The sequence below is a fragment of the Nipponia nippon genome, unplaced genomic scaffold (assembly GCF_047370975.1).
Source record: "Nipponia nippon isolate SJK-2023a ecotype South Korea unplaced genomic scaffold, ASM4737097v1 scaffold_32, whole genome shotgun sequence".
Taxonomy (NCBI): Eukaryota; Metazoa; Chordata; class Aves; order Pelecaniformes; family Threskiornithidae; genus Nipponia; species Nipponia nippon.
The window spans coordinates 368,207-392,555 of record NW_028262350.1 but is presented as its reverse complement, the minus strand read 5'-3'; the positions used below and the strand labels follow the sequence as shown (position 1 = coordinate 392,555).

General features: G+C 39.8%; 1 protein-coding gene across 13 annotated transcripts in view; it reads right to left on the bottom strand.

Annotated features, from left to right (window-relative positions):
• The window catches only part of TANC2 (tetratricopeptide repeat, ankyrin repeat and coiled-coil containing 2), a 252,476-nt gene that overhangs the window by 152,313 nt on the left and 75,814 nt on the right, over positions 1–24,349 (bottom strand). For 8 of the 13 annotated variants that reach the window (XM_087770084.1, XM_087770086.1, XM_087770087.1 and 5 more), the window contains 2 exons: positions 9,026–9,097; positions 3,323–3,502 (listed from right to left, as the gene is read on the bottom strand). In XM_087770084.1, coding sequence (XP_087626210.1) covers positions 3,323–3,502; positions 9,026–9,097 — 252 coding nt within the window. The remainder of the gene's footprint in view (positions 1–3,322; positions 3,503–9,025; positions 9,098–24,349) is intronic. The other 5 variants (XM_087770090.1, XM_087770091.1, XM_087770095.1 and 2 more) reach the window with 2 other exon arrangements.

Here is a 24,349-nt window from a genome sequence, read left to right as displayed (position 1 = left end):
AAAATAGTGCAAGGCTGTGAATTTGTCTTCACAAATCTAATATTAACTCCAAATTTTCTTTATTTTACAGATCATGCTGTTTTACTAATGAATAAAAATGAGGAGGATCTTTACAAACTTCCTGTTGATGTCCCCCAGAAAAGAAAAGAACCTTTTTCTTTGCTGATATAGTAAATGGTCATTCAACAGCTATCTCTTTCTGCAGCTGAGGGATTTTTTTTTTTTTTGCTTTTTAAGTCTCTCAGATTAGCAGCAAATAAGAGAGACAGACGATAAGGAATAGCTGAAGAAACGTGATAAATACCATGAATAACGAAGAGCGGAAAGCATTACTTTCCCAGTTCCTTTACACACTACCTTAATGAAAGCAAACAAATTCCTGTAATGACTGCATGAGGATGTACATCCTCCTTTTACAATATCAACAGTAAATTAAACTAATAATTTTAAAACTCATGCTAATCCACCAACGCACTGAAACACACTTTGAATTCTAAGTATATCGGGAGCTCCACCGGAGCCATCAAGACACGTACGTGCAAAACACGTGTTTTCATGCTATATCGGATTGGGTCTGGCCACAACAGGATATTTAAAACAGATGGAAAAGGAAAAGTATGCAAGTAGAAGACAGACGTGGTCATCTTCCCAATCAACTTCCAAGAGATTCTTGTGCATGGCCCCAAAACGGACTTCTGAACAAAACCATGAGCCTACGCTTTTCTTCTCTTGCTTTTGTATGATAACAAATATCAGCATTTTATTGACATCACCCTGTTTTGTACATATCTTGTTCAAGTCTATATTTCATCACATATAGTTTCCAAACCAGACCGACAGAGGAGTATGCATTCTCACCAGCTGAATGTCTACAGCATGGCTCTATAAGGCCACCTCACTGGTGTCTGAGCACATGTTTCAGTGAGCTGCCCAAACCCCTGAGGTCTGTATGAATCACCATCCCTTTCTTTGAATTACTACCTGCAAAAGCCACTACTAGAATTCCAGTATCGGGTCTTTTGAGGAACTAGCAGGACACTCCAAACAGCAGCCCTGCCAAATCCAACAAAAGGTTTCTGAGTTTGGAGCTAAATGAAGTCTGACCTGTTTCCACCTGGAAAAAGATAATTATGAATACATGGAGCTTAATCTGCTAGGCTGAATAGTTGTGATTTTGAGAAGTGGGAGGAGGTTAACATCTGTTGACAAGCCAGAGGTCCAGCAGATCTACACCAAGGCAGCTTGCTGAGCAGGCTGCATGTTGTTAGAGAAATGGAGCTGCAGTGGTGCAAGAAAAATTGCTCTTCCCATGGGGTACAGCTCAAACCCTCTGCAAATATTTCAGAGGAAATTAATAAACTGTTCAAGCAGATACATTAATAAAATGTTAGAGGTACAACAGGAGAACATATAAACACAAAGGATTACAGTCAAAAGGGGACAGAAGGGTAATGAATGAGACAGACACTACAAAGGCCTAAACTATTTTTAAAATATAATGCTTTTCATCTTTTCCTAACTGAAACAAAGGTCTATGGAACTGGCTAGTATTACCCGCCTCTACTAAGGAAGTCACACAAAACATAGAAGAAAATCCCTGCAAGTAACTTAAAAACTAAAAGGAAGAGGAAACTGGATGAATGTGAGGATCATGGGAGAAAACTCAGGAAAAGCAGGAACAAACTAGCTATACATTACACAGTAAATTAAACAAGTACAGACATGCTGTGAGAAGAAAAAATAGCCTTGATTTGTTTTTGTCATTTTTCACAACCTATGCTTTTCACGGCAGGAAGGTTGTGGATTCCACACCTACCCATTACTATGTGGCACAAGAAAAGAAAGAGTTCATTGCAAGCACACACAGAATTCCCACCCCGCAAAGTGCCGCAAGCAGCACATTCGTACCAGAGGAAAGTACTGATAACTAGAACAAAAACTAACAAGGTTTTAGAGACACTAAGCAGAAACAGAGTGCTTTTTGAAACTGCTTTTGTAATCCGCTTCTGAATTTTATGATTCTAAAAGTCAAAATCAAACTTTTAAAAGTCAAGCTTGTTTTAGCAGCTACTCTGGTAAAGTACAGTATGTTGCGTTCTTAGCTGTTCCACAAAAGAGAAGGAAATGCCAATGAACAAACAGAAAGGAGCTCCGAACATCCAGCTGCACAGCCCTGACTCAGGGCTGCAAGCTGAAAGATAATCTTAAAAAGGAAGCCTTTCAAAAAAAAAAAAACCAAATCCACAAAATACCACAAATCCCTCCAAGTGTCACATCATCAACCCTCCTGAAGAACCGGCCTCTGAACTACATAGCTGTTCTCATTGCCACTAAAAAGTTCTTTTAGGCCTTCACATCTTAAGGCAGAATTTCAGCCACGCTTTAGAAGTTCTTAGTGATGGGAAACTCGTGCTGAAGACAGACGAGTAAGGCACTGAAACGTCTTTTTTAAACTATTTTCATGTATCTCTTTCTGCCTGATTCTCTTGCACCTCTTGAGCTCCACTGGTACCAAACGCGCTCAGACCACCATGAGATCCTGCAAAGTGACTTTGTCACAATTCAGGGATCTCTTCCTCCTGCCCTTTTCAATTTCTCCCTTCACCAGAGGGCAGGGAAAACAAAAGCTATAAAGTGTATCAGAGCTCCCTTTTGTAAGCATAGATCTGATTGTATCAGGTAAAAATTCATTTTGAGGTTTCTTTTGGTATAAACGCAGTACACTGATGGACCATTTTTAAAGATGGGCACAGAGGGATGTCAGATTTTAGGCAAGAAGCAAGTTTCTCAAAACTGCTACCAGTAGAAATATGATGTCAGGCTTTTAAATGGACATTAGACTCCAAGTGCCTTTGAAAATCCAACTACTTTAAAATCTCTAGGTGTTCAAACCACAATCCCAGCAGATTAGATAAACAAAACAGTTTAAAAATATGCATGAACTATGAAAAAATCACTTTGCTGTATAAGTTTATCATTTTTCTGATGTATTCTCTCTGCATTCAAAATTTTAGCATGAAGTTCTTTAAAATTACTCTAACACTTCCACTGTGTATATAAACCACAATACAAAGTGGAACTGAAACACGTTCTGCTAGAAATTTCTCAGAAAACTAGAGAATATTTGTAAAACAGATCATTTTCAGAATAGGAAGATTTCTCTGTCTGTATGAAATCCAATCTGTTCCTGGTTTTGACTAAAGTAGCTGCTATAATAAACAAACGGTGACTTGTATACAGAAGCTTGTTCAAAGTGTTTTCTTACAGATTTTTGCACCAATGGACCTTAAAAGCCCCACTGAACTTTATTTAAAGTCCTTACCAGTTAACTTCTTCACAGGTTGGAGCCGAACACTGATAGACTGATGTGTGAGTAAGGGGGAGGATGGAAGGGAGCGGGACATGCCCTCCATAATCCGAATGTGCTGCATACCTTCGGTCACTGGGAGTGGTGGAATAGCGTAGTCTGGTTCAAAAGCACAGTCGTTCTCTGTGGAGGTGCCTGGTGAGAATATAAAAATAAAAAGGAAGTGGTCAGAATACAACGGAGTCTCCTGCTTTTTTTATCATTCCTAGACAGAGGACTGTCTGGCTTGGGTGAGCCCAGCTGCAGAGCCACCTCACTGCACGGCACTCTCAGTCCTGCAGAGAGCAGGGATGGCTGCTTTCTCGTGTTCATCTTGCACGGTTTTGACACTTCTCTTGAAGAAATTATATTTCTGGAAAAGCATCTCAGCATACCTCTTTAGATTATGAACAGCATAACCATGAAGAATTTACTTTGATTTTTTTAATTTGTCTTTCAGAGTCCTAGAGTTTTAAATATAATTCAGTCCTAGAGTTTTAAATATAATTCAGACAGAGCAATAATCCTTTTACTGAGAAGTTTTTTGTGCATTTAGATGAATTAAATTTCAACATTAGGACCTTTAGCCTAAAAAAAAAAACAACAAAAACAAAAACAAAAAAACAGAATAGAAGACCAAAAGTCTCCAAAAGCAGTCACCTCCACCTCTCCCCTAACAAACGCACAGAAGCACCCAGAGCCACACACAAAGCCTGTATGGGGGTCGCATCACTACAGATCCACATGGAAGACACCAAATAACATGACAAGTGGAGACAGAACAATAAAGGCACATATTGCTAACTGTTGCAATAAATATTAATGACAAATGAAGAGCAGGTGCTCCAGATTAGCAAGAGTTGGGAGCCAAAAGGTTCCTCCTCTTAGCTGCACAATATGGAAACCTCTGGTCAAGAACACTTGGTTCTCCACCTCTAGTCAGTAAGATTAACAACCTAACACAGACAACTAATAATTCATCTGCAAAGCCAACTTAAAACTGTTAACATTAACATTTCATTACAGATCATGTAAGAAGATTATACTCATGCCACACTTTTACGAGATAGATTTCAGCTTTTAGTGCCTAGTAATTTTTTCCTCCATAAAGACATTTATTATTTGATTTCCATTGGGTAGCTGTGTGGTTCTCAATGGCTTGTGAGAATAAGTTTAAAAGAAAAATGTAACTCCTGGACAGAAGGGTAGACAGACAAAAGTGGGGAGAAAACAAAACGGTAAACGACTCAAATACTTGGTACTCCAGAGGAGTAATCTATTCCAGATAGCCAAAGGACAATATGAACAATCCAACATATTATTTATGACTGGAGGAAAAACCCTTATTGAAATAACTGTCAAAAACCTTGGACAAGCTCCTGAAGAATACTAAGAGGTAGTATCATTTGTGGCTAAAATCCATCCATTACTGATGCCAACTTTCAGGAACACCTCTCAGCATTTTTGTATCATTCTCTACAAGAAACCAAAACAAACACTAACACACTTTACACATACACTTTTTGACAGTTCAAAATATGACTTTTACTCTCTTGCTTACTGAACACTTGCCACCTTCACAGTAGTTTACTGAACATCTATTCAAAGTCTAATCCTTATAGAGATGATTGTCTTTTAACTTCCGTATGCTCTAGTAAGCATGCTCCAGTTCGATATGTTTTATTCATCAGAGACTGTCATTATTGCCACAAACTATGAGCCAGACACTGATGTTTTTCTATTCATTTCATGCTGATTTAATTAAGTGTGCACACGAATGCTCTAATGGAGTACACCCCTTTAAGGGGGAACAGATTTTTGTGTGTGTGTGTATTAAAAGCTGCTGTTGCTGACAATATCATGCCTTATATATATATATATAATCAAAAGTGTGTGTGTGTGTCTGTCTGTCTGTCTCTCAAAAAAATATTTCGCTAGTCGGAGAAAGCTAGAATTACTGCCTAACCATGGCCATCTCCAAAGCATTTCATTAGTTCTCTTCAGTCACACACACTGGCAGTACTTTGGTGTGCTAAAACTGCATTCCTCTCATGTAATTTTGGTGTCCACATCCAAGCAACCTGTCAAGAAGCGCTTCTAGAAGGCAGAGAGTTTAGGACAAAATTCATCTACTGACATGCTTTAGGGTTCTGCTTCAGGAAGAAAAGAATCCCAGTCCAGACACTCCACAAGTGATTGAGTCTCCATCCCTGGAGGTATTCAAAAGACGGGTAGATGTGGTGCTTAAGGACATGGTTTAGTGGTGGACTTGGCAGTCCTGGGTTAACAGTTGGACTTGATCTTAAGGGTCTTTTCCAACCTTAATGATTCTATGATCCGTTACCTCCCCATGGACTACAAAGTGAGTTGAGGGCAATGGGCAGCTCCACTGCACCCACGTTCAGCCAGCTGAGCACCACCCCGGGGTCTTCCATCTGACACACATCTGAGCTACACACAACAACCACAGCTTCAGAGATAGGAACACCGCCATTTCTCAGATCTCTTTCCATCGGACATTACGCAGCACATCAGGCAGACAGGACAAACAAGGTACACTGGAGAGTCACACGTGCTCTCAAGAGCAAGCCCAAGTCTTGCACACACACAACACGTGAGACAGTGCTACTGCTCAGCAAAGCTTGAAATCTCAAGTTTGATGATCTTGTTTCTAAGTTTTTCCTGCTATTTATCCAAAAGATGCAGTGGCTTTGTTAGTGCAGCTGGGCATAATTTTTCCAGGAGGGCATAATTTGATAGCATGTTGCTAATATAGCAAAAAAAATTGACTTCTTCCAGTTGCACATTGCCAATTGTAATTATTAGCTCCATATACAGCTTAGTTGATATAAGCTGATCAAGGACCTTGCTTTTTCCAGGGTTACTGCGAGCTGAACACCTCTGCTGACTCTGCAAGCCTATTCATAATCACCTGCGAGTGCCAGGAAAGGCAAACCAGCATCAGTGCCAAAATCAGCATTGGCATAGACAGAAACAAGCTACGTTGTTCTTTCAAAATACATTTGGCGCCAGACATGAAAAAGAGATTTGCCATCATCGATTTCAATTCTTAAAAACAAAGTTCAAATTTCTTCAGGCTAGATTTTGGGGTTTGAGGGGTCTATAAACAGTAGGCATCTTCTGCAACTTAAGGTCTGGGAAAGACCTAAAAGTCAGTGTGCATCTCACTGGTTATTATGGTGTAAGTTTGCAGTATCTTTAATCAATCTTTACCTAAAACCAAGGGCAACTGGGGGCAGTATCTTACACAAAAATAGAAGTAATGATATCTTTGCAAAGTCTTCAGGAGTATTTTCCTTCTTAAAATTCAAATGCTTTACAACAGAACCAGTGAACTCACAAAAAATCCACAACATAGTATTTTCATTCAACAGATGTCAAAATTTCTCTCTCACCCTTGTGTTGAGTAAACAAACACACACACAAGGTAATTGAAACAGTCTTAAATTTGTTTCAGTCAGAAAGAATATTGGGTTTATCAAACCCACAAATCAGGGATCATTCACAGCTGAAATGGAACTTTGACAGTTTGCCTATAAAATATATTTAAATATAACATGTTACTGCAAAGTGCATATTTGAACTAAGAAACTATTTCTTGAAGTTTTCCAAGATAATAAAGCTTTACAGACAGCTGTAATACTTGGGCATCACACATGGCAACATGAAAGTTTAAACACGAGTAAGACGACCGCCTCATTTCAGTTGGCTGTTTATCTGAGCATAATAAAATGCCTTAACCCATCACTATGAAAAACATATGTTAACATGTGCAGGCAGATAGCAACTCACAGACACAGAACAGGGCAAAGTTAAAGACAATACTTTTATGGAGCAAAGAGACTTCTTCCACACTGTAGAAAGCCTCCGTCTACAGTCATATCCATTGATCCAAATGGAAACATTTAGCGCAGAAACTTGTTTCTCCAAGAAGTTGGAAGTATTTTTTTACCTGTTTCCCCCTCTATCCCCTCTCATGCTGAAACCTCTTGCTAGCTATTGCAATTCCTAGAGCCATACTTATTGAGGCAAACAAATATAGGTTGGTCATTCTTTGGCAAGCAAGTATTTGCAAAAAAAGCCCCAAGTCCTTTGCCCAAAACTGGTACTTTTCCACAGCAGCCGAGATGCTGAATAAATAGCTTGAAACGTAACCTGAGAGAACAGAGTGTCTGAAACAAGTGTACAGAAACCCAGCAGGCAGCTCCCATCAGCAGCTGCATCTGAGCTGCTGTATCTTGTAACAACAAACCAAGGGACAAAACCCAGACAAATGAATGGACATCACAGGGACTAACAGCAGAGAAAGGAGGCAAGGCTTAGCCTTCAGAAGTAACACAACAGCAAGTTTATCTGAGCCAACGGTGTCTGCAAAAGAGCAACCATTCATTCTGTATTCTCGAAGCCCAGAAATGCTACTTGTATGCAAGCTATCATGGGGTATGTGCAGTTATAAATTCCCTTGTTCCTTCCTAATTTCATTTTAACTCTTCTATTTTAAAATAAGAAAATTTAAAATAATACATTTTAAAATAGTAATAAAAAGATCTCATTGTAACAGAGCAGTTTCAGCTGTTGACGTTTCAAAGGGCTTCAAGGTTTTAACTCTGAATTCTGATCCCCCTCATTCTGATCGCAGGCTTCAATCATTTCCAATAATTTTGCCTGGGCAACGCTGGAATACTGCCAAAAAAGAGCAATGCTCTGGAGAAAATGTCTCCATAAGAAGTCATTAGGACAGCATGACAACAACAGACTTGAACCTAAATGAAAGGAAAACTATTGCTGCAATCCCAACGAGAAAATAAGTCAACGCACGCAGCACCTACTAGAGCCATGCTTACCCAAAAAATGCTTAGTCTCAAGAGCAGAGTGAAAATACCAGCATTTTGACAACTCTCACAAATGAGTAAATGCTTAAAACTTTAAGTAAGCTACTTCAAAGGACACGTAAGCCAGCACAGATCTAAGAGCTGCTGCTGTCAGTGACAGAAATCCCCATTACATGGCTCTAGTGGTGGTTTTAACCACCAAGACTATTGTGAACAATGGATACTGAACAAAAGACTTTGTAGAATCATTATTTAAATAATATAAAACCCATTTTTACTACTCTCTTCCTAGAATCTTTTGCCCTGTTCCCGTAGGATGAAACAAAACAAAGCGAAAGATGCAACACGTGGCTGCTCAGCCTCCAGGCAGGAACGCACAGGTCCCATCTCTATCACATCACGGGGTTTGGGGGGAAGGATAACCTGGTTATTGAGAATCTGCCGGGTTCTCCCCTTTGCAATCAGGGGCGAAGGCAAGCAGTCACCGAGTGGCCTGTTGATTTGCACAGGTATGTGCTGAAGACTTCTTACACCACCAGCTCCAACAGCCACCCTTGCGTAAAGCTCCGTCCCTCCATCTACAAAATGGAGATGCCATACACTCTACGGGTACGCCTGTGCTGCGCTGTGAATTAGTCTAAACTCCTTCAAACTATACAAAGATAGTCTGTTTTGTGAATATTAGTAAATTTGTAGCTATGTGGATAATAATGATGGTTACAAAACTCCGTAAGATTACACAGTCTTATGAAAAACACAAAATGTATATATAGAAGGTGAACAAATGAGAAACGAGTCACTGAGGCAGAACAACACTAAGGTTTACCTTGCCCAGATCGGCTCTGACGGGAGTCTACACTTGCCTGTCTTCGGTCTGGTGGCTCCTCGTTCCCTCCATCTGCATGAGAACCAAAACAGCAGAAGTAGAACATCATAGTGGACAGGTCAGGCAGATGCAACTTTTCCTTGAGCACCATCACCTATCTTGTAGGAACAGCAGAACAAAAGGTCCCTCTTGCAGACCGAAACGGGGGCAAACTGCTGACTGACTGCTTTGCTGTTCCTTCCAGTTTCTCCCCAGCTCACTGCAAATGAAATCTGTGAGGTCCTCAGGATATAAGCAGGCTTTTAATTTCTCCTACTGACCCCACAGACATTTGAATGAAATAGCAATCAAATTGTGCATCTTCAATTAGTTCCTTCACTTTGGACCGTTATATCAAAATATAAGAAATATTAAGCATTTGAAGAAAGAGATCCAGGAAAAAAGACAAAAAAATTTGAAATTGTTTCCCTTTAAAATTATTTGTCAGCTAAAAAATGGGAAGGCTGGGAAGAACAAAACCACTCTCATTATATCCTCTTGAAACTGTTTAGGAAAGCAGCTATAGTTAACAAATAAGAAATCCATCTGGACAAATGTAGAGTGGAACATTGTGTACAATACTATACAATTAATTACATGCTGGTCTTCATTGATCAACTGACCAGATTAGAAACAATAGATATGCACATCAATATAGACCCTTGAGTACACAGGGTTTGTGCCGGCTGAAAGCAAAAAGAAGTCTCGCTATGCAGATTGTGAAAAAGCAAAATCAGGCATTTAAAATGCAGGATGTGTTTTGGAGGTTATTACACCTTATGGCAGGGGAAAGGGAAGCTTTTAGACTCTCAAAATAGTTTTAAAATAACTAAATTCTTAAATAGCTGTTTAAAAACCTCAATAGTCGATTTTAGCAGTTATACTTTTTGGTTATACCAAAAGCAGCTGCACTCTGATATTTTTATATATCTATATATCCCCACAGCTATTTGTTGGACAGGCCTGTTATGCAATAAAGTAATTCAACTTCATCAACTCATATTACACGTGAGTTACATCTGTTACTCTGGCTTGAAAGGTAAGTTGTGTATTGGAGCACACCAGCAGAACTAATAAGGTGACCAAAAATTTAGGTCTACTGACACCCCCCCCAAAAAAGCAGGACCACAGCCCAGGCTATGGGGAAGTTTTTTTTGTTTCTTCTTCCCTTGGCAAAATGCATCCAGCCCTCAGTTTCCCCAAATCAACGCTCAGGCACCCTGAACAGGTGCCAGCAACGCAATTTTCCGTCACCTTTGCATTTTGCCCTGGTCATACAACAGCTGCACATAAAGGTCAGCCTCCTAAAGTCAGCTAAAGCAACCTAAAAATCCCATAATTTCTATCAGCCCCTCATGCCCCGATAAGCCATCACAACTGCCAGGTGTCAAGGAGGCCACAGACCACGACATCCTCCCTGCTCACTTTTTCTATTCTGGTTGCAAGACGAACGTGACATTGCAAATACGACTGCAATTTTGGACGTATTCAAGGAGCCTTTATTGGCCTGGAGACACCCTCTTGGGGTTAGGTACATTGCATCTTCCTACAGCCTGGCTGGCATAAAAAAAAGTATTAATCTCTGTATTTTTACTTGTAATACACAATCTTTGTTTGGAACACTGCTTTGCATACAGATATAAATCACCATCGCCAAAGGCCCCGCAGCTACCAGCCCACATGGACAACCTCTAAGTTATGAAGAAAACAAACATTTGAGTTCCAAACATAAATATACAATGACAGATAATTGTAAGGATTGAAAGTTTCAAAAGATGAGGGTTACAAACAGAAAGTCACAGTATTACAATCAGGAGTAAAACCATGTATTTATCAAAAGCCACATAATCACCATCAAAAGACAAACTCGGTATTTTTTTTTTTTGCATAGTTACTGTGAGTGATGCTAAACAAACACCTTGCCAGGACAGTCCAGCTAATCCACAGGCAGGTCCTAGCAAACCTTTCCCCCATGGTACAGAGCTGGCAAGAGGCCGGATTTGTTTTGATGGAGGTGGACTCCTAATGGAGGAGATGCTGCAGGATGCGACCTCGCAGGAGATCGCACATGCAAAGGTCTGATTACATGGCAGAGACGGACCACGCAGCCCCACCCTGCCATGAGAATAACCCAGGAGCTTCTCCATGGACAGGAAGACAGCAACACAGTTGGGTTAAATTACATTCAAAAAAAACTTTTGAAATAAGACTTCAAAATCTAAAGCAATTTTTGTTTTTAAAACTATGGTAAAATGAAGGAATGTTTGGTGACATAAAACTGGTTTGTAAGTTTCTCTGGAATTCATAGAGTAACTTTTTCCATAGTGCTTTGCAATAAGATTTAGACAACAGCTTAACTCTCATTTCAGTTACATACTTTTGAACACCAAAGGCAGTTAATTCATTATGTTAATAATACAGTTTCACTATCATAAACAGATGTTCCAAATTAACTTTAAAATACCCTTACTCTAATTAATCTCAAAGAGCTACATAATACCCAAAAACTCTAATATATGCCTGACAGAGATGGAAGAGTTTTCAAAGTTGGGAAAAAAAATTCATAAAGGACTTTGAGGACTAAATTGGGCTTAAATCATAATAGCATAGCAACGGATGCCTGACCTCTCCAGTCAATGTTGCTGGGTGGGATGAATTCTGGAGATGAAGGAACAGACGAAGTATGAACCCATGCTCACTCCAATTATTTTTTTTTTTCCCATGTAACTGGGCTCTTTGAAAAACACACGTTGCCCTCGTATCCTCAGCATGGTTTTGCTTTAGTTCAGCCCCATTCCCACTCTCAGCAACAAGAGCCATCATCACCCGGTTGTGGAGTGGAGACTGTAAGAACAGGGAAGCGTCTCTTGCTTTTTGACATGAGGTGCAACAGGGAAAACAGAGTACCAAAGCATCAACCTGCATTTTGTCACAGCTGGTTTGCAGCTCTTCCAAAATTTGGTTCTCCCATTAACAGGAGCAACAAGGTTTTTCCTTGACACCATTTTTGGTAGGGGGGAAATGCAAGCTGCTGTTTGGAAGACAGAATGCGTTTACCCAATAGCTTTACCAGGAATCTAAATCCCTCTTGGATTTTCTACAACGGAATAAAACTAAGAGACAAACATGTTCTTGATTTTAAAAGAAAAAAACTGTTAGCTTTTAGCCCAAAATGAGTAGGTTTGGGTCTCTGAGAAGTCAGCTTCCCTACCAAAGTGAAGCAGATATTTTCTGAGCATAGTACATTTACAAAACACAATGATGGGAGCTTAAAGAGATACAATACCAACCCACCAGCTGCAGTACTGTTGGGATACTTCATGCCTAAGTAGGAATTAATCTATTTCAGATCACTTGGAAGGACAGGATCTCTCCTGTACAGTCACTTGGACATAACAAAAACAGTACTCATGCTTTGAGAGCAAGCATTAACTAAGGTAGCAGAGCTGATGGCCTGCAAACCCGGTGGTCCTGTTCTCTAACGCCCTTCAACACTCAACAGTGGGATGCAAAATGGTGACAACTCATTGCCAAAGCCATTAGGTTTGAGAACGGGAACTGCTGCACAGGATTCAGAGTCTGGTATAGGTTTCTCAGGTAATTTGCAAGTTACACAATATACTAGGGGAGAGAGAAAGAGCACAGTAAATTAACTTCCCAAATCAGTTTAGGAGGGTGGGAAAGAAAAAAAGAAATCTGATGACTCAGCATACATAATGTCTTTAGTCAGCATGCAATTGTGCCCACCCGTTGCTGCTGCATTTAGTGCAATTGCAGCAAAGGCTGTAGCTTGGATGAAACACAGCACAATCTAATGGGCATTCTCAAAACCATTCAGTGGCTTTTAACGAGGAATATTTTGAGAACAAGCACAGCCGGTATAAAGCTGTCGCTCTCACAAACATAACAGAAGTGCGTGCGTGCGCACACTTAATGTGCAAAAATAAAACCACAGGTTCAGTGTATTAGTATAAGGCAGCCTGACAGTCTAGGGGCTGTTTTGGGAAGCCCTTTATCCTCTACCCTGTGGACCACTGACCCTTCCCATCTGCTGTGCCCTGTATATTCCAGTAAAAGCAGCAGCAAACACAGAGCCTCCCAAAGGCAGATCAGGCAGTACAGATCCTCCAGGGCAAGAGCGGGCACCTTCTCCCTCGCAGGCAGGAACTGTGAAATGATGAATACTTGCAATAAAATATAAATAAATACAAACAAATGCAATGGCAGGTAATGGGAAAGGCTGGTATCTGCAGAATGTAAAATTCATGGTAAAAGGCAGAAGACTGCAGGAAGGCAAGGAACAGCCCGCAGTTAAGAGTTGAACGATTGAACTATTTAATTTTTTCCTCTCTTTGCTACAAATCAAAATTTTGAGCGCACTCCATTCCCTGCAGTGGAGGAGCAAGGTTACCAGGGAACAATACATACATAATTAAAGAGCTATCTTAATATACATGCAAAAAAAAGGGGGCAAATTACTGTTGCTAAGGGAACATTAATTTTACATTTTCGGACTTCCAAGTGCTCCAGTTTACAGTCTTGATAGTGCTCACCCCTGTGTGCATATCAGGACTGTCGTTCCAACAATACTGTTAGTTATTTTATTTATGCATGATTTTAGGTAGCTGTTAGCATTCACTTTAGCAATACCTATTCTTTATAGGCATGACCTGCTATTTCAACAGTCTGCAGACAGTATCACTCAGGGAAGTGCAATCAACTCAGTTGCTGTAACGACTGTCAACATGGTGAAACACCACAGTTATTGACAAAGCCTCAGACACAACATCTAAAAGAGGTCACCAAAAGTAAATCGGTTGTGAAATCATTGCTAGAAAACACAGATATCTGTGTTAGTTTAAAATAAAAATCAGAACATACCAAGGTAAACCTGATTAAGGAGCTTCTACAGAAGGTGCCATGAGAAAGAGAAAATAGTTATTTTTTGCAAATGTCCCAAGGGAAATGAATGACATAGTAAAATATTGACTCAGTAATCCATATTCTCTTTTATCTAGCAATGAGAGAAAGGAAAACTTTGTTACTTTTTTATTTTTAAATATATTGGTGTTAAAGTCCACTAAGATTTACACATTATTTTCATTTCCTAAAGATGCTGTCTCATCAGCATCTAACATCCCTCCAATTGCACTAGACAGGAGCTGGGGTCAGAAATCCAAAGAGGGACGACCGACTGGCTGATGAGGTGGCGGGCACACAGTAAACACGTAATAGTTATTAATTCTTTCTCTCAATTACAAAGGGATTAAGTAATCTCAAACACAATCACGTTTAGTAACAGCTTCAGAAAAGCAGCCTCTCCTACTATAAATGGGTCTGAGAAATGCCTGCTTCCCATTCTTCCTCGCCTGCTTGTCTCCTCCCCCCCATCTCTCCATTTAAAACCAATGACACAACAAATCCTCTCCAATGCACAGAACAACTGTATTCTTTGAACGGACTGCTCCCAAAGGGAAAAGAAAATCCCAAGGGTTTCAGCAATCCTACCACATAAATCCACTGCACAAAGCACTGCATCACAATTAGTAAGACCAGTCTGCAAATACGAGCAAGATGCATCTGCAACAATATGATCTGATGTCAGCAAATAACACAGCACCTTCAGCATCACCTTGCTGCCAGGTGTTCACACTGAAGGCAAAGACAACAACTTTTAAATAAAATAAAGTGCCAGCAGCCCAATATTCCTGTTCCCCTATTTAATTAAAACAGTGTCTAAAACACACAATGTGACTAAATGTCTTCCCAGTTCTTTTTTCTGACAAAGCATTTTTAACGCGGAAAAATAAAAGGGTGGGTCAGCCTGCTTTACGCATGCTGGGAAATCTGCTGCAAGAACTGACTGCATTAGATGTGCCGTTGCTCTAACAGCAACTGACAGAGCACACTCCACTACAATAGCTTATAAATCAATACTTTAAATCTGCATCGTATCAAAATTGTATTTGGAAAACACAGAAGACTCACACAAAGCCAGTCCAGCAGTTAGAAACTGATCTGCTTCCAGCCCAGCCTGGCACCCCTGCAGAAGGAAAGGTCTGCCTTGTGCACAGCATAACGTAAGGCGATGTGGCTCCCAACTGCCATCGTGCTCCCAAAACACAAATGCATAAAAAACAAACAACCAACCAAAAAAACCAAACAAACAAACTGCCACAGGGGATGAATGCACACCAGATCAAAGCGTGCGGTGACGGCAGCCAGACCGGTCCCAGGACCTCAGGGCATTGCTGCTGCAGGAGGGAGCGCTGGGTCCCGTCCCCAGAGCCTCAGCAGCTCAGCCCAGCGTAGGAGAGGTAGTTGCAAATCTTGCTCTCAGCAACCCCGATGGATTCCAGCCAGGCTAAGGAATAACATGTGCCAAACGCAACTGCCTGCTGTCCTCCCAGGTTGATCTGTGCCTGGAAAGGGGGAAAACGTACCCAAACGGAGCAAGAGGGGAGTGTGGACTGAGTCTGGTACTTAAAAGAACCATTTTAATCAAAAATTCTTCCTGAATATTTAATTTGTGAGGGGGTCTTCTGCTTCAGAAAATAAATACAAAAATTATTATTATTATGCTAAAATTAGTATTATTAAAATAATTATGACAAAAATTATTAAGAACTACATTAATTTACTAACAGAATCAAGCATCTCCCCCCACCAAAACAACTCCCCAGTGGGAGTGCTGGGGTGCATAGGGGTGTGCGGCTGTGGGTGTTGAGGGTGGAAGATTTTTACTGATGGCACTACAGGACAGACCTGGGTTATTAATCACCACATCAGTAAAAAACAGCTCCCCAACCACTTTCCAACATGTTGAATCCCTTATGAACAGCTCTGGTAATTCACACAAGTCATAAAAGACATATAAGGCATAATATTTCTGTGTAGAATTATTTTTCTGCAATTAACATTAAAGATAATGTTATTTAAACTAATTCTAACTCCTAGGCTTTTCACACACAGATCTTCATTCAGTGGCCAAGAGCACACACCAAAAGCAGGTATTTTTCAGAGGTAAGCTGAGCAGTGACATTCCAGACTGTCAAAAAGGAAAAAGCCCGCCGCAATTACATCACTGCCCTGATAAAAAAAAAAAAAAAAAGGCAGCTTTTTTCAGCTGTGTACAGTTTATAATGCAAAGCAATACGGGAGACAGAAGTCGCAGAAATGTTTTCATAAATATATTATTACATTTGGTAACTGTTAATCCATGGGTCACCAAAAGACTTTCTCCTTTTTGGCAAACAAAATGTTAGTATTTAAGAAAATGGAAATGCCAGGCTGTGTTTTGAAATACTTTAGCTAAAGTGGAAAACGAATATACATTTAATACAGATAAGGGGGTTTACCTCATTGTATGTTATATATAGTCCCACTGGACATGTGAGCAGTAAGCAAATGAGGACTCAGTACTGACACAAGGTATGCACAGACTCCAGCTGAGTCCGTGGTTTGAAAGTAACGTTGAATATTAGAAAATGTTCCAACATTGTGAACAGCTTATTTCTGGAGTCATGGCTATAACAGGGCATGATGGAGTTCAGAAACCCAGTATTATTGCCACTTTGTTAATACACCTAAAGACCAGAATACGAGTACACATGCTGGCTTGGTTATTCCATTAAAGCTTATGAAATTACATTACAGATTTTATCCATAACTATAAAAAGATGTGCGCACTTTATACATTGTGCACTTTAAATGGCAATAATAAGTACATTATCTAAATTTATAAACAAAGGCCAGCTACCCTCAGTACCTGCATTGTATCCGAGCTCATTAAGGAACAATCTCAAGAGCAGAAAGCAATCTGTAGTGAAAACATCATTCTTTAATTTGTCCAAATATCTGTGAGGAAGGGCAAAAGCAGATGTACAGGGACTCTGAATAGCCAAGGTGAACACAAAAGATCACCCAAAAGTCAATCTACCCCTATACAACTCAATCTCAAGATTGGTTGTTCAAAACTGTATCTCAGAAGCATGCATTTTCACATCGAAGATTTCAGTGATTTCTTTTTCTTTTTATCCATAACCTTTTTATTAAAAATAGTCTGAAACATCCATGATCTTTTAGATAGAATAAAACATAAAATTCACCATAACTCTTAGAGAGCTTCTCTAATGTAAACAACCCTAAACAGACCAAATACACACCGTGGTAATTCTTCTTTAAAAAAGCATATTCATTTAGAAACAGGACCAAGCAAAAAATGACAGGACACAAACTCAATATAAAATTAGACTAGCAAAGTTAATTTTCAAAAGAACTGGACTTGTTCAGACTCCTTATGTTCCATTCATTGTCAGTGAGATTTGGGTTAAATCACATAAATGCTTCTAAAAATTCAGCCAAATAAGCCATCTAAGTTCACCGCATTTTAGCTAAGTAATTTCGTTTAAATTTACTGTTCAAATTTCCAGTACTTGTCCCCAAAACTGTTTTGATGAACAATCTTTCAATCTAGTTACTAAAAGGGATAGAAGTAGCCTTACTTGTTCACTACTTTAATCATTTAAATAAATGTAAAGCCGGTCTTTTTGGAAACTACATAAAAGTTAATGGGGTAGTGTAGGAAGTAATCAACTGAATGTAATGTTTACTGTCACTGAATCAGAAAGGTACTAATTTGCAGCAATCTACGTGCATCAACTTATAATTATTTTTCTGAAATTATGTTTCAAGCTCCTATGGGGGCAATACAGAATCACCCAGGATGAGCAGATAAAGCCACAGTTACAACTTTCAGAGAGGAGAAAAATAAGAAGCACTCGCCTCTTCAGAAGTCATTGTAAGGAAACACAAACGCAGATACAAGAGATGGAATTTTATCCACCCACTCAATGAAGGCTGAGGAACCGCGACGGATGGCTTAGAGAAAGCTGATCAAGCCACCAGAGTCACAAATAACTCCGCTGATGTGGGATTAAATGCAAGCATTATCTATTTTACTAGACAAGACAACAAACAGGTTTAATAACTGGACGTAATATTGATTTGATGATAGAAAATATGTTTTTCTCAGAATTTGTGAGCAAATACTCAAAATTGTATTTTGTTAATTGTTTTAGAAGAAATTTAAAACGTACCTTATATACATCAGATGGAAAACACAGTCAATGACAAGACATTTATTTCAGACATAGTATCTGCTTTGCTATCAAAATCAGAGGACCTAATAACTCATTCAGAGAACCATCCAGCAAAATATTATTACTGCATCATTTTGCATTTTACTTCTAACTTTTATTTTTGTTCTGACAAGCAGATGAAGACCTTTTGTTAACAAACCATCACACTCCAAAGATAAATGAGGTTAACAGGTAGATGAGGTATGTTGCCTCCACAGAATGTTAACCTGGACCTTCTTTCCCCTGAGTTTTTCTTTCTTAAAAGCAAACTGCACCACCACCACTGCCCAGGCAATTTCTCTAAGCCCAAGGGGTCTTTCCCAAGCATTTCTCTTTCACAAATGACAGGCTCTTCATTAGCAAATCAGCATTATATACAAGAAAAATGTAACTCCGACGTGAGGAACGCACCTTGGAATCCAAACTGCCAACATCTGCAGCGTAGGCAACTCACGCTGGAAGACTAGTATGGAAAGAAACCGCTTCAACCAAGATGTCAACACTCGTGCTTTTTCCTCACTGCTGCTGCTGCTATTGACCGACTAGACAGTTTGATCCATAGCAGGGTATTTTTGATTTAACATACTAGAATTTGGAGCTTGGAGTGACCAAGGCTTATCTTAAAAGAAACTTCATTAAAAGATGCCCATGATTAGGTATTTGGGAAGAACCAGCCAGTTGGTGAAGTCACTCTGAAGTACTTAACACCTGGACACTGCATCAACATTGCTCCAGTGCAGAGAGAAGAGAGATGGGACCATCCCTTCTCCCTTCCCCCTCTCCGAAGTACAGTTTCTCACTTACTGCTGTGACTATCCCTACGTTATTTCAACCACGGTGAAACGGAAACCCATCTTCATAACTGCTTGGAGAAGGAGAAAGCACACCCCCTTCCAGGCACCCTGCTCTCAGCCTCCCAGCAGCACTGTTTCTCCCAAGCCTCACCACCTCCCATGGACCTCACCAGCTGCTCTGACACACACGCAGGCTCTTTCCCACTCTGCCCAAATGTGCCTCAGGCTTTCTCCAACTCATAAATGTGCCTCAGACACAACACCCAGAGGAGCTTCCACAGCAGGGAAACAGCTTCAACTATCCTTATTCAGTAACCCAGCAGCTCCTATGAGGCATAATCTAGAGCTAAAAGTTAAAACAGAAAGATATGAAAACAAACATTTTCATTTACATTAAAGCATAAATTGTTTCTTTTCTTGCAGCAGAACATAATATCATTCTAGCCATTTGAAAGATGTGGTCTCCTATATTTTGGAATAAGGAGGTCTTACTTTCAAACTGAATTAGCATAGAATTGTATCTGGTGTTAGCACACACAAGCAGAACACATTATGAATTGTAACACCTTCCAATCTGAATAGATGTAATACCTAAATGTGTAACAGGCAGAAAAAATAAGTACGAAAACGTAAAAATAACCAGAATATTTCAAAAGGCAATCGAAGAACAACTCTACAGACAGTACAGTCGTTCATTTTTTAAAACTCGTTACAAGGTGGCAAAAACCTTTGTTCTGTACGTGAGAGCTTTTGGTGTCTGGTGGGGAAGCGTATGCATGTTAGCGACGAGGGAAGGGGACAAGAGCGAAGGAGAATCAGTGATGACTGACTTCCAGATTCCCTCCTTGTCATCACTGACTCAACATGCTTTTGCTCCCCATCTGTAAATTATAAAATACTTTTGTACTCTAATAAGGCTGTCTGGGACCTTTAGCAACCACAAGCATTTTCAGCTTCAAATAAAAAGCATGACAGATATACTAATTATTCCAATTGATTGAATATGTTAAAATGTAATTAACTAAAAACAATTAACACTATATATAATATATGCCTTTCTAAACAGCTACAACAAGAGTTACCTACTTCGTAGGGCAAATTTTGTCTTTGCATTTGTGCATGTTCCTCTAATCAAAAGTTCAGACGGCATTTTTAGAATGGCTTCGTGGTCATCTGTCCTAAAATTAGTTGAGAAATTTGTACAAGTGACTGAAGCTCAAAATAGGTTATTCTGATGACAGGCAATCTGCTGCTAGCACTCAGCGATCCCTGAACGATGACAGAAAGAGAACAGTGAAAGGGATTTATTATGGATTCAAAGCCCTATTGCATAGCAAAAAGGCTCCGAAATCCCCCAAACCCATAACCAACACATTGAAAGTAACACTTTGGCCTTAGCTGAACCGATGGGAATCCAAATGCCATCCAAGTTCTTTCCCTGGGAATTAACCAGAGCACCATACCCATTCAGGCGAGGTGACGCTCCCCATATGCTGCTGCTGTACAGCAGCACCTGGAGATAGAAGGTAGTAACTGCATGGGAAAAGCAAACCCACACAGGCAAAGACATGGGAATGCTTCACATGACAAGGCTGGCTCCTGCTGTTGCCTCCGAGATGCTCTGTGCAATGGCTGCCCTACCTCTCTAGGAAAGCACAAGCACAGCCTACCAAAATCCCAAGCAAAACATTTCAAGTACTTGCAAAGGCTTAAGTTAACCTTGTTTTTAGAACGCAAAACTTTTTTTCTTGTATAACGCTAGTACACCATATTTTATAGTTAGAGCTGCTACAGCCAATGTGTCCTTCCTATACCTTTAGTTTCATAGCTACCAAAACGTTATTTTTGTCACGCAAGCATAAGGAGGTACTGTTGCTAATGCTCCTCTAAGTGATTTTCCCAAGATCACAGAGTAAATCAATGACAGTCAGCGGTGGTGTTCAGACTGCGAGTCCCTGCTTTCACCTGCAGACTGCAAGGCTTTGCCTACCCAGACGTACCCAATTCAATTACCTTGGTCAACCATATTGATTCATCTATGACTTACTACAGGAAATTGATTTTTGGCAGAGCATACCAGCACTTTTGCATTAGGATTTGTCACAATTAACATGCAGTTTGAAATTGAGGTCTTCCAGCTTTAAGTGTGCATGTGATAATCACCTTAGTATTGTCACAATTAAACATATTTGGACAGGCTGGTATGAAAACTGCTATCACTCTCCAAACAATGATGTGTCTTTCAGTACTGAAGAAAGTCATTAAAATACTGAGTCTGAATGTGCTAGCAAAATTACAGTAAGATAACTAGGGAAAAGCAAACAAAAAATCCCATCTGAAAACCTTGTATTTCTTAGCATTTCACTGTTTTCTCAAACAGATGTAACACTGAGCATTATTTTCCATCATCAGCTCTTGTTGCATTCTGCACTCTCGTATTGCAGTTGAATTAATTCTTCCATCCCATTTCCAGTGAATGCACTACCAATCTTTTTAGAAACACAGTAAAGCTTTTTATCAAAGGTATTTCCACCAAATGCAACCAAAATCCTTCTTCCAGTCTGTTACCTCCTGGAATCCAAATAACTAAAAGTTATGCTTAAACACCGAAGTAGTAATAATGCAACCCAAACATCCTCAGGAATCATCTTTCTTATGGCTCCTGCGACTCTATACTGCAACAGGAAAAACTTCACAGATGTATGCAGTCACAATTTATGGCCTTTGATCACAAATACAACTCAATCTCCTACTTAAGGCAATTATACAGTAAAATATAAAAAGAGATTAACAGTTCTATTTAGTTGGAAGAATGAGTAATTATTTCTAAGAATTATTTTCCAGATACTACTCAAGCAGTGGTAGTAATATATACACAAACACATTTACAAATACAGACAGGGCTTTAAAGAAATTAAGTATTCAAGAAATTCTGCCTGAAAGACAAAATGCAAAAGAAAAAGCAATACACAGGTATGTAGTATCATTTTGTACCAGTACCAGATTTCCTATCCATTGACCTATTTCTAGATATTCCTACATTAATTTTAGATGGCACTTTACAACACTGCACAGTCTAAAGTTCCATAGCAATCCCTGCACCACTACGAAAGGCTCAAGTATTGCACAATGCCAAATTTAGTCAGGAACAATACAAAAGGGTTTAAAAAAGGAAATGGAGGAATAGCAAAGCATTAGTACATCATCTCTGCTTGTCCAGGAACGAATTTACCCATGCCAAGGGATGCCATGTCAGTCTGTCACTGCAGCACCAGCCTAAGCAAGCTGCTATTGAGTTGTACACAATATCATAAACTGCTTTGCAGAGACCAGACATAAATCTCTCTAATTAATACAATTACAGAAGCTTTTTATAGTAATTTTTTTTTTATTTATCAACCAGGAGGTACAATCCATCTAGTACTAGCACATTACACATGACGGCTTATAAACATTTTCTGCCAATTAAAATGATGTTGTAGATTACTCACATTCGAGAAGGTAAGAATACATTCCCCTCTTCATCATTTTTAAAGGAGAATGAAATATTCACAGACAAGGGCAAAAAGCTGCTAGAGTAAAAGAAAACAATTTTAGAAACAAAGAACTTCTCTTGCATCAATATTCCAGCAAATTCTGCTATGTAAGCTGTCCATTTGAAAGAGCATTTTGTGAAGTTAGTAACCCCCTCCTCCAAGAAATGCGAGTCATAGAACACAGATCAATAACCAACCTGTCATCTAAAGGAAACAGAGGGCTACCCTGATCACATGATGCTATTAATGTGTACAGCAACAAAAAAATCCCTTCTCAATTAGAGAGAAGATAAAAAACTACAAATAAAGATTCTTACAGAGATAGAAAATGTAATCAGAAACAATTAAGGAGTTAGTTATATGGTGAATAATCAATAGCCTAAATGAAAAATGTTTTTAAATGACTTAAAGCAAAATTAACTGCCTTATGGTAAACACCCTGCCATTTTTATTATAAAAAAAAAAGTCTTTAAAAAATTGGTAAAAAGTCTGATACTTTGTTTTCACATGCCCTGCCTGTATCTTACCTCCACAGAAGCAAGCATCTGACGACAGCAGATGGTACAAAATTCGAACCCAGAATCCATGTCAGAGGTTAGCTAAAACCTTACAGTGTCAGGAAACTTCGCAAGGAAAAGACAAGAGAAGCAAGAAATCACATGGCTGGGGTGCCACTCCCGCAGGCAACAGGGATAAGGAATCATGAACAAACTTCTTTTGCAGAAAGCTTCTGAGGAAAATTTACTTAATCAGACTGTGTGCAACATGGCAGAGAACCGTCAAATTTCCAAAATGCGGGCTGATCTTTCACATGAGAAAAAAGACTTAAGAGTCAAGAGATGGCATGGGACAACCCAGTACCAGGTGTTTTTGCTGCATTTCGTTCTTTTCCATACAAACGTCTTCCTCCCTCCCTGCAGAAAATCAGGCAATGCCACCCCAATAACTTGTCACACCCCCAGATACAGAAAACTCTGGAGAAGAGCACTATGCTTCTACAGAGAAGACTGGCAGACATGCAGGAGCCTTTTAGGTGAAATTATGATCTAACAACCAATGCCTGAATATCCAAGGATTGGTGGGTCCTCTGAGGCTCACTCAACAGCATTTCAACAACACACAGATTTTTCTCCATGGGCTTCAATCTTGATAACACTGTTGCTTTCATACAGTAAAGTTAGTTAGCTGCAACTTCACATTCCCATTAATAACAGAAGATCATAACCTATAAGTGGAGATGCATTTCACTGGGTGAAACCACCCAGGTGTCTCAGTGGCTGCTGCAGAAACTCCTCCTGTTCCTTCACACCTGGGTTTGCAGTTACAGGTAGGATTTGGCAAGGAAAGGAGTGTTAAGCTGAGGATTTCATCTGGGAGAACTTTGTTAGGCTGAGTAATTTCCATTTTCTCCTCCAAGTGATCTTCATACATTTACATGCACGGAGGGACTTGGAGGAAAACCCTCGCAGCCCATGGGCAGAGCACAGACCCCTCCCCGAGCACCGAAGACCCAGCACAGCCCCAACACACTCACCATCGAACCAGGCACATCTCAGGCACAGTGTGACGTGAAGCCACAAGAACAACTTCGAAATGGGATTGAGCCTGGCCGAGGAGACTCACTTTCAATGCTAAAAGTGAGATTAAATCTCAGAGTGGAAACCCACTGGACTGTGGTCCCTCTGCAGACAGGACCCCAGCAGCCCCCTCTCGCCTTGCTCTGCTGCACATGGACCATTTAACCCCACCTTATTTTCTGGCTAGCTTTTTATTTTGTTCTTCTTTATCCTAGCCAGCTTTTCTTTCAGCATGACT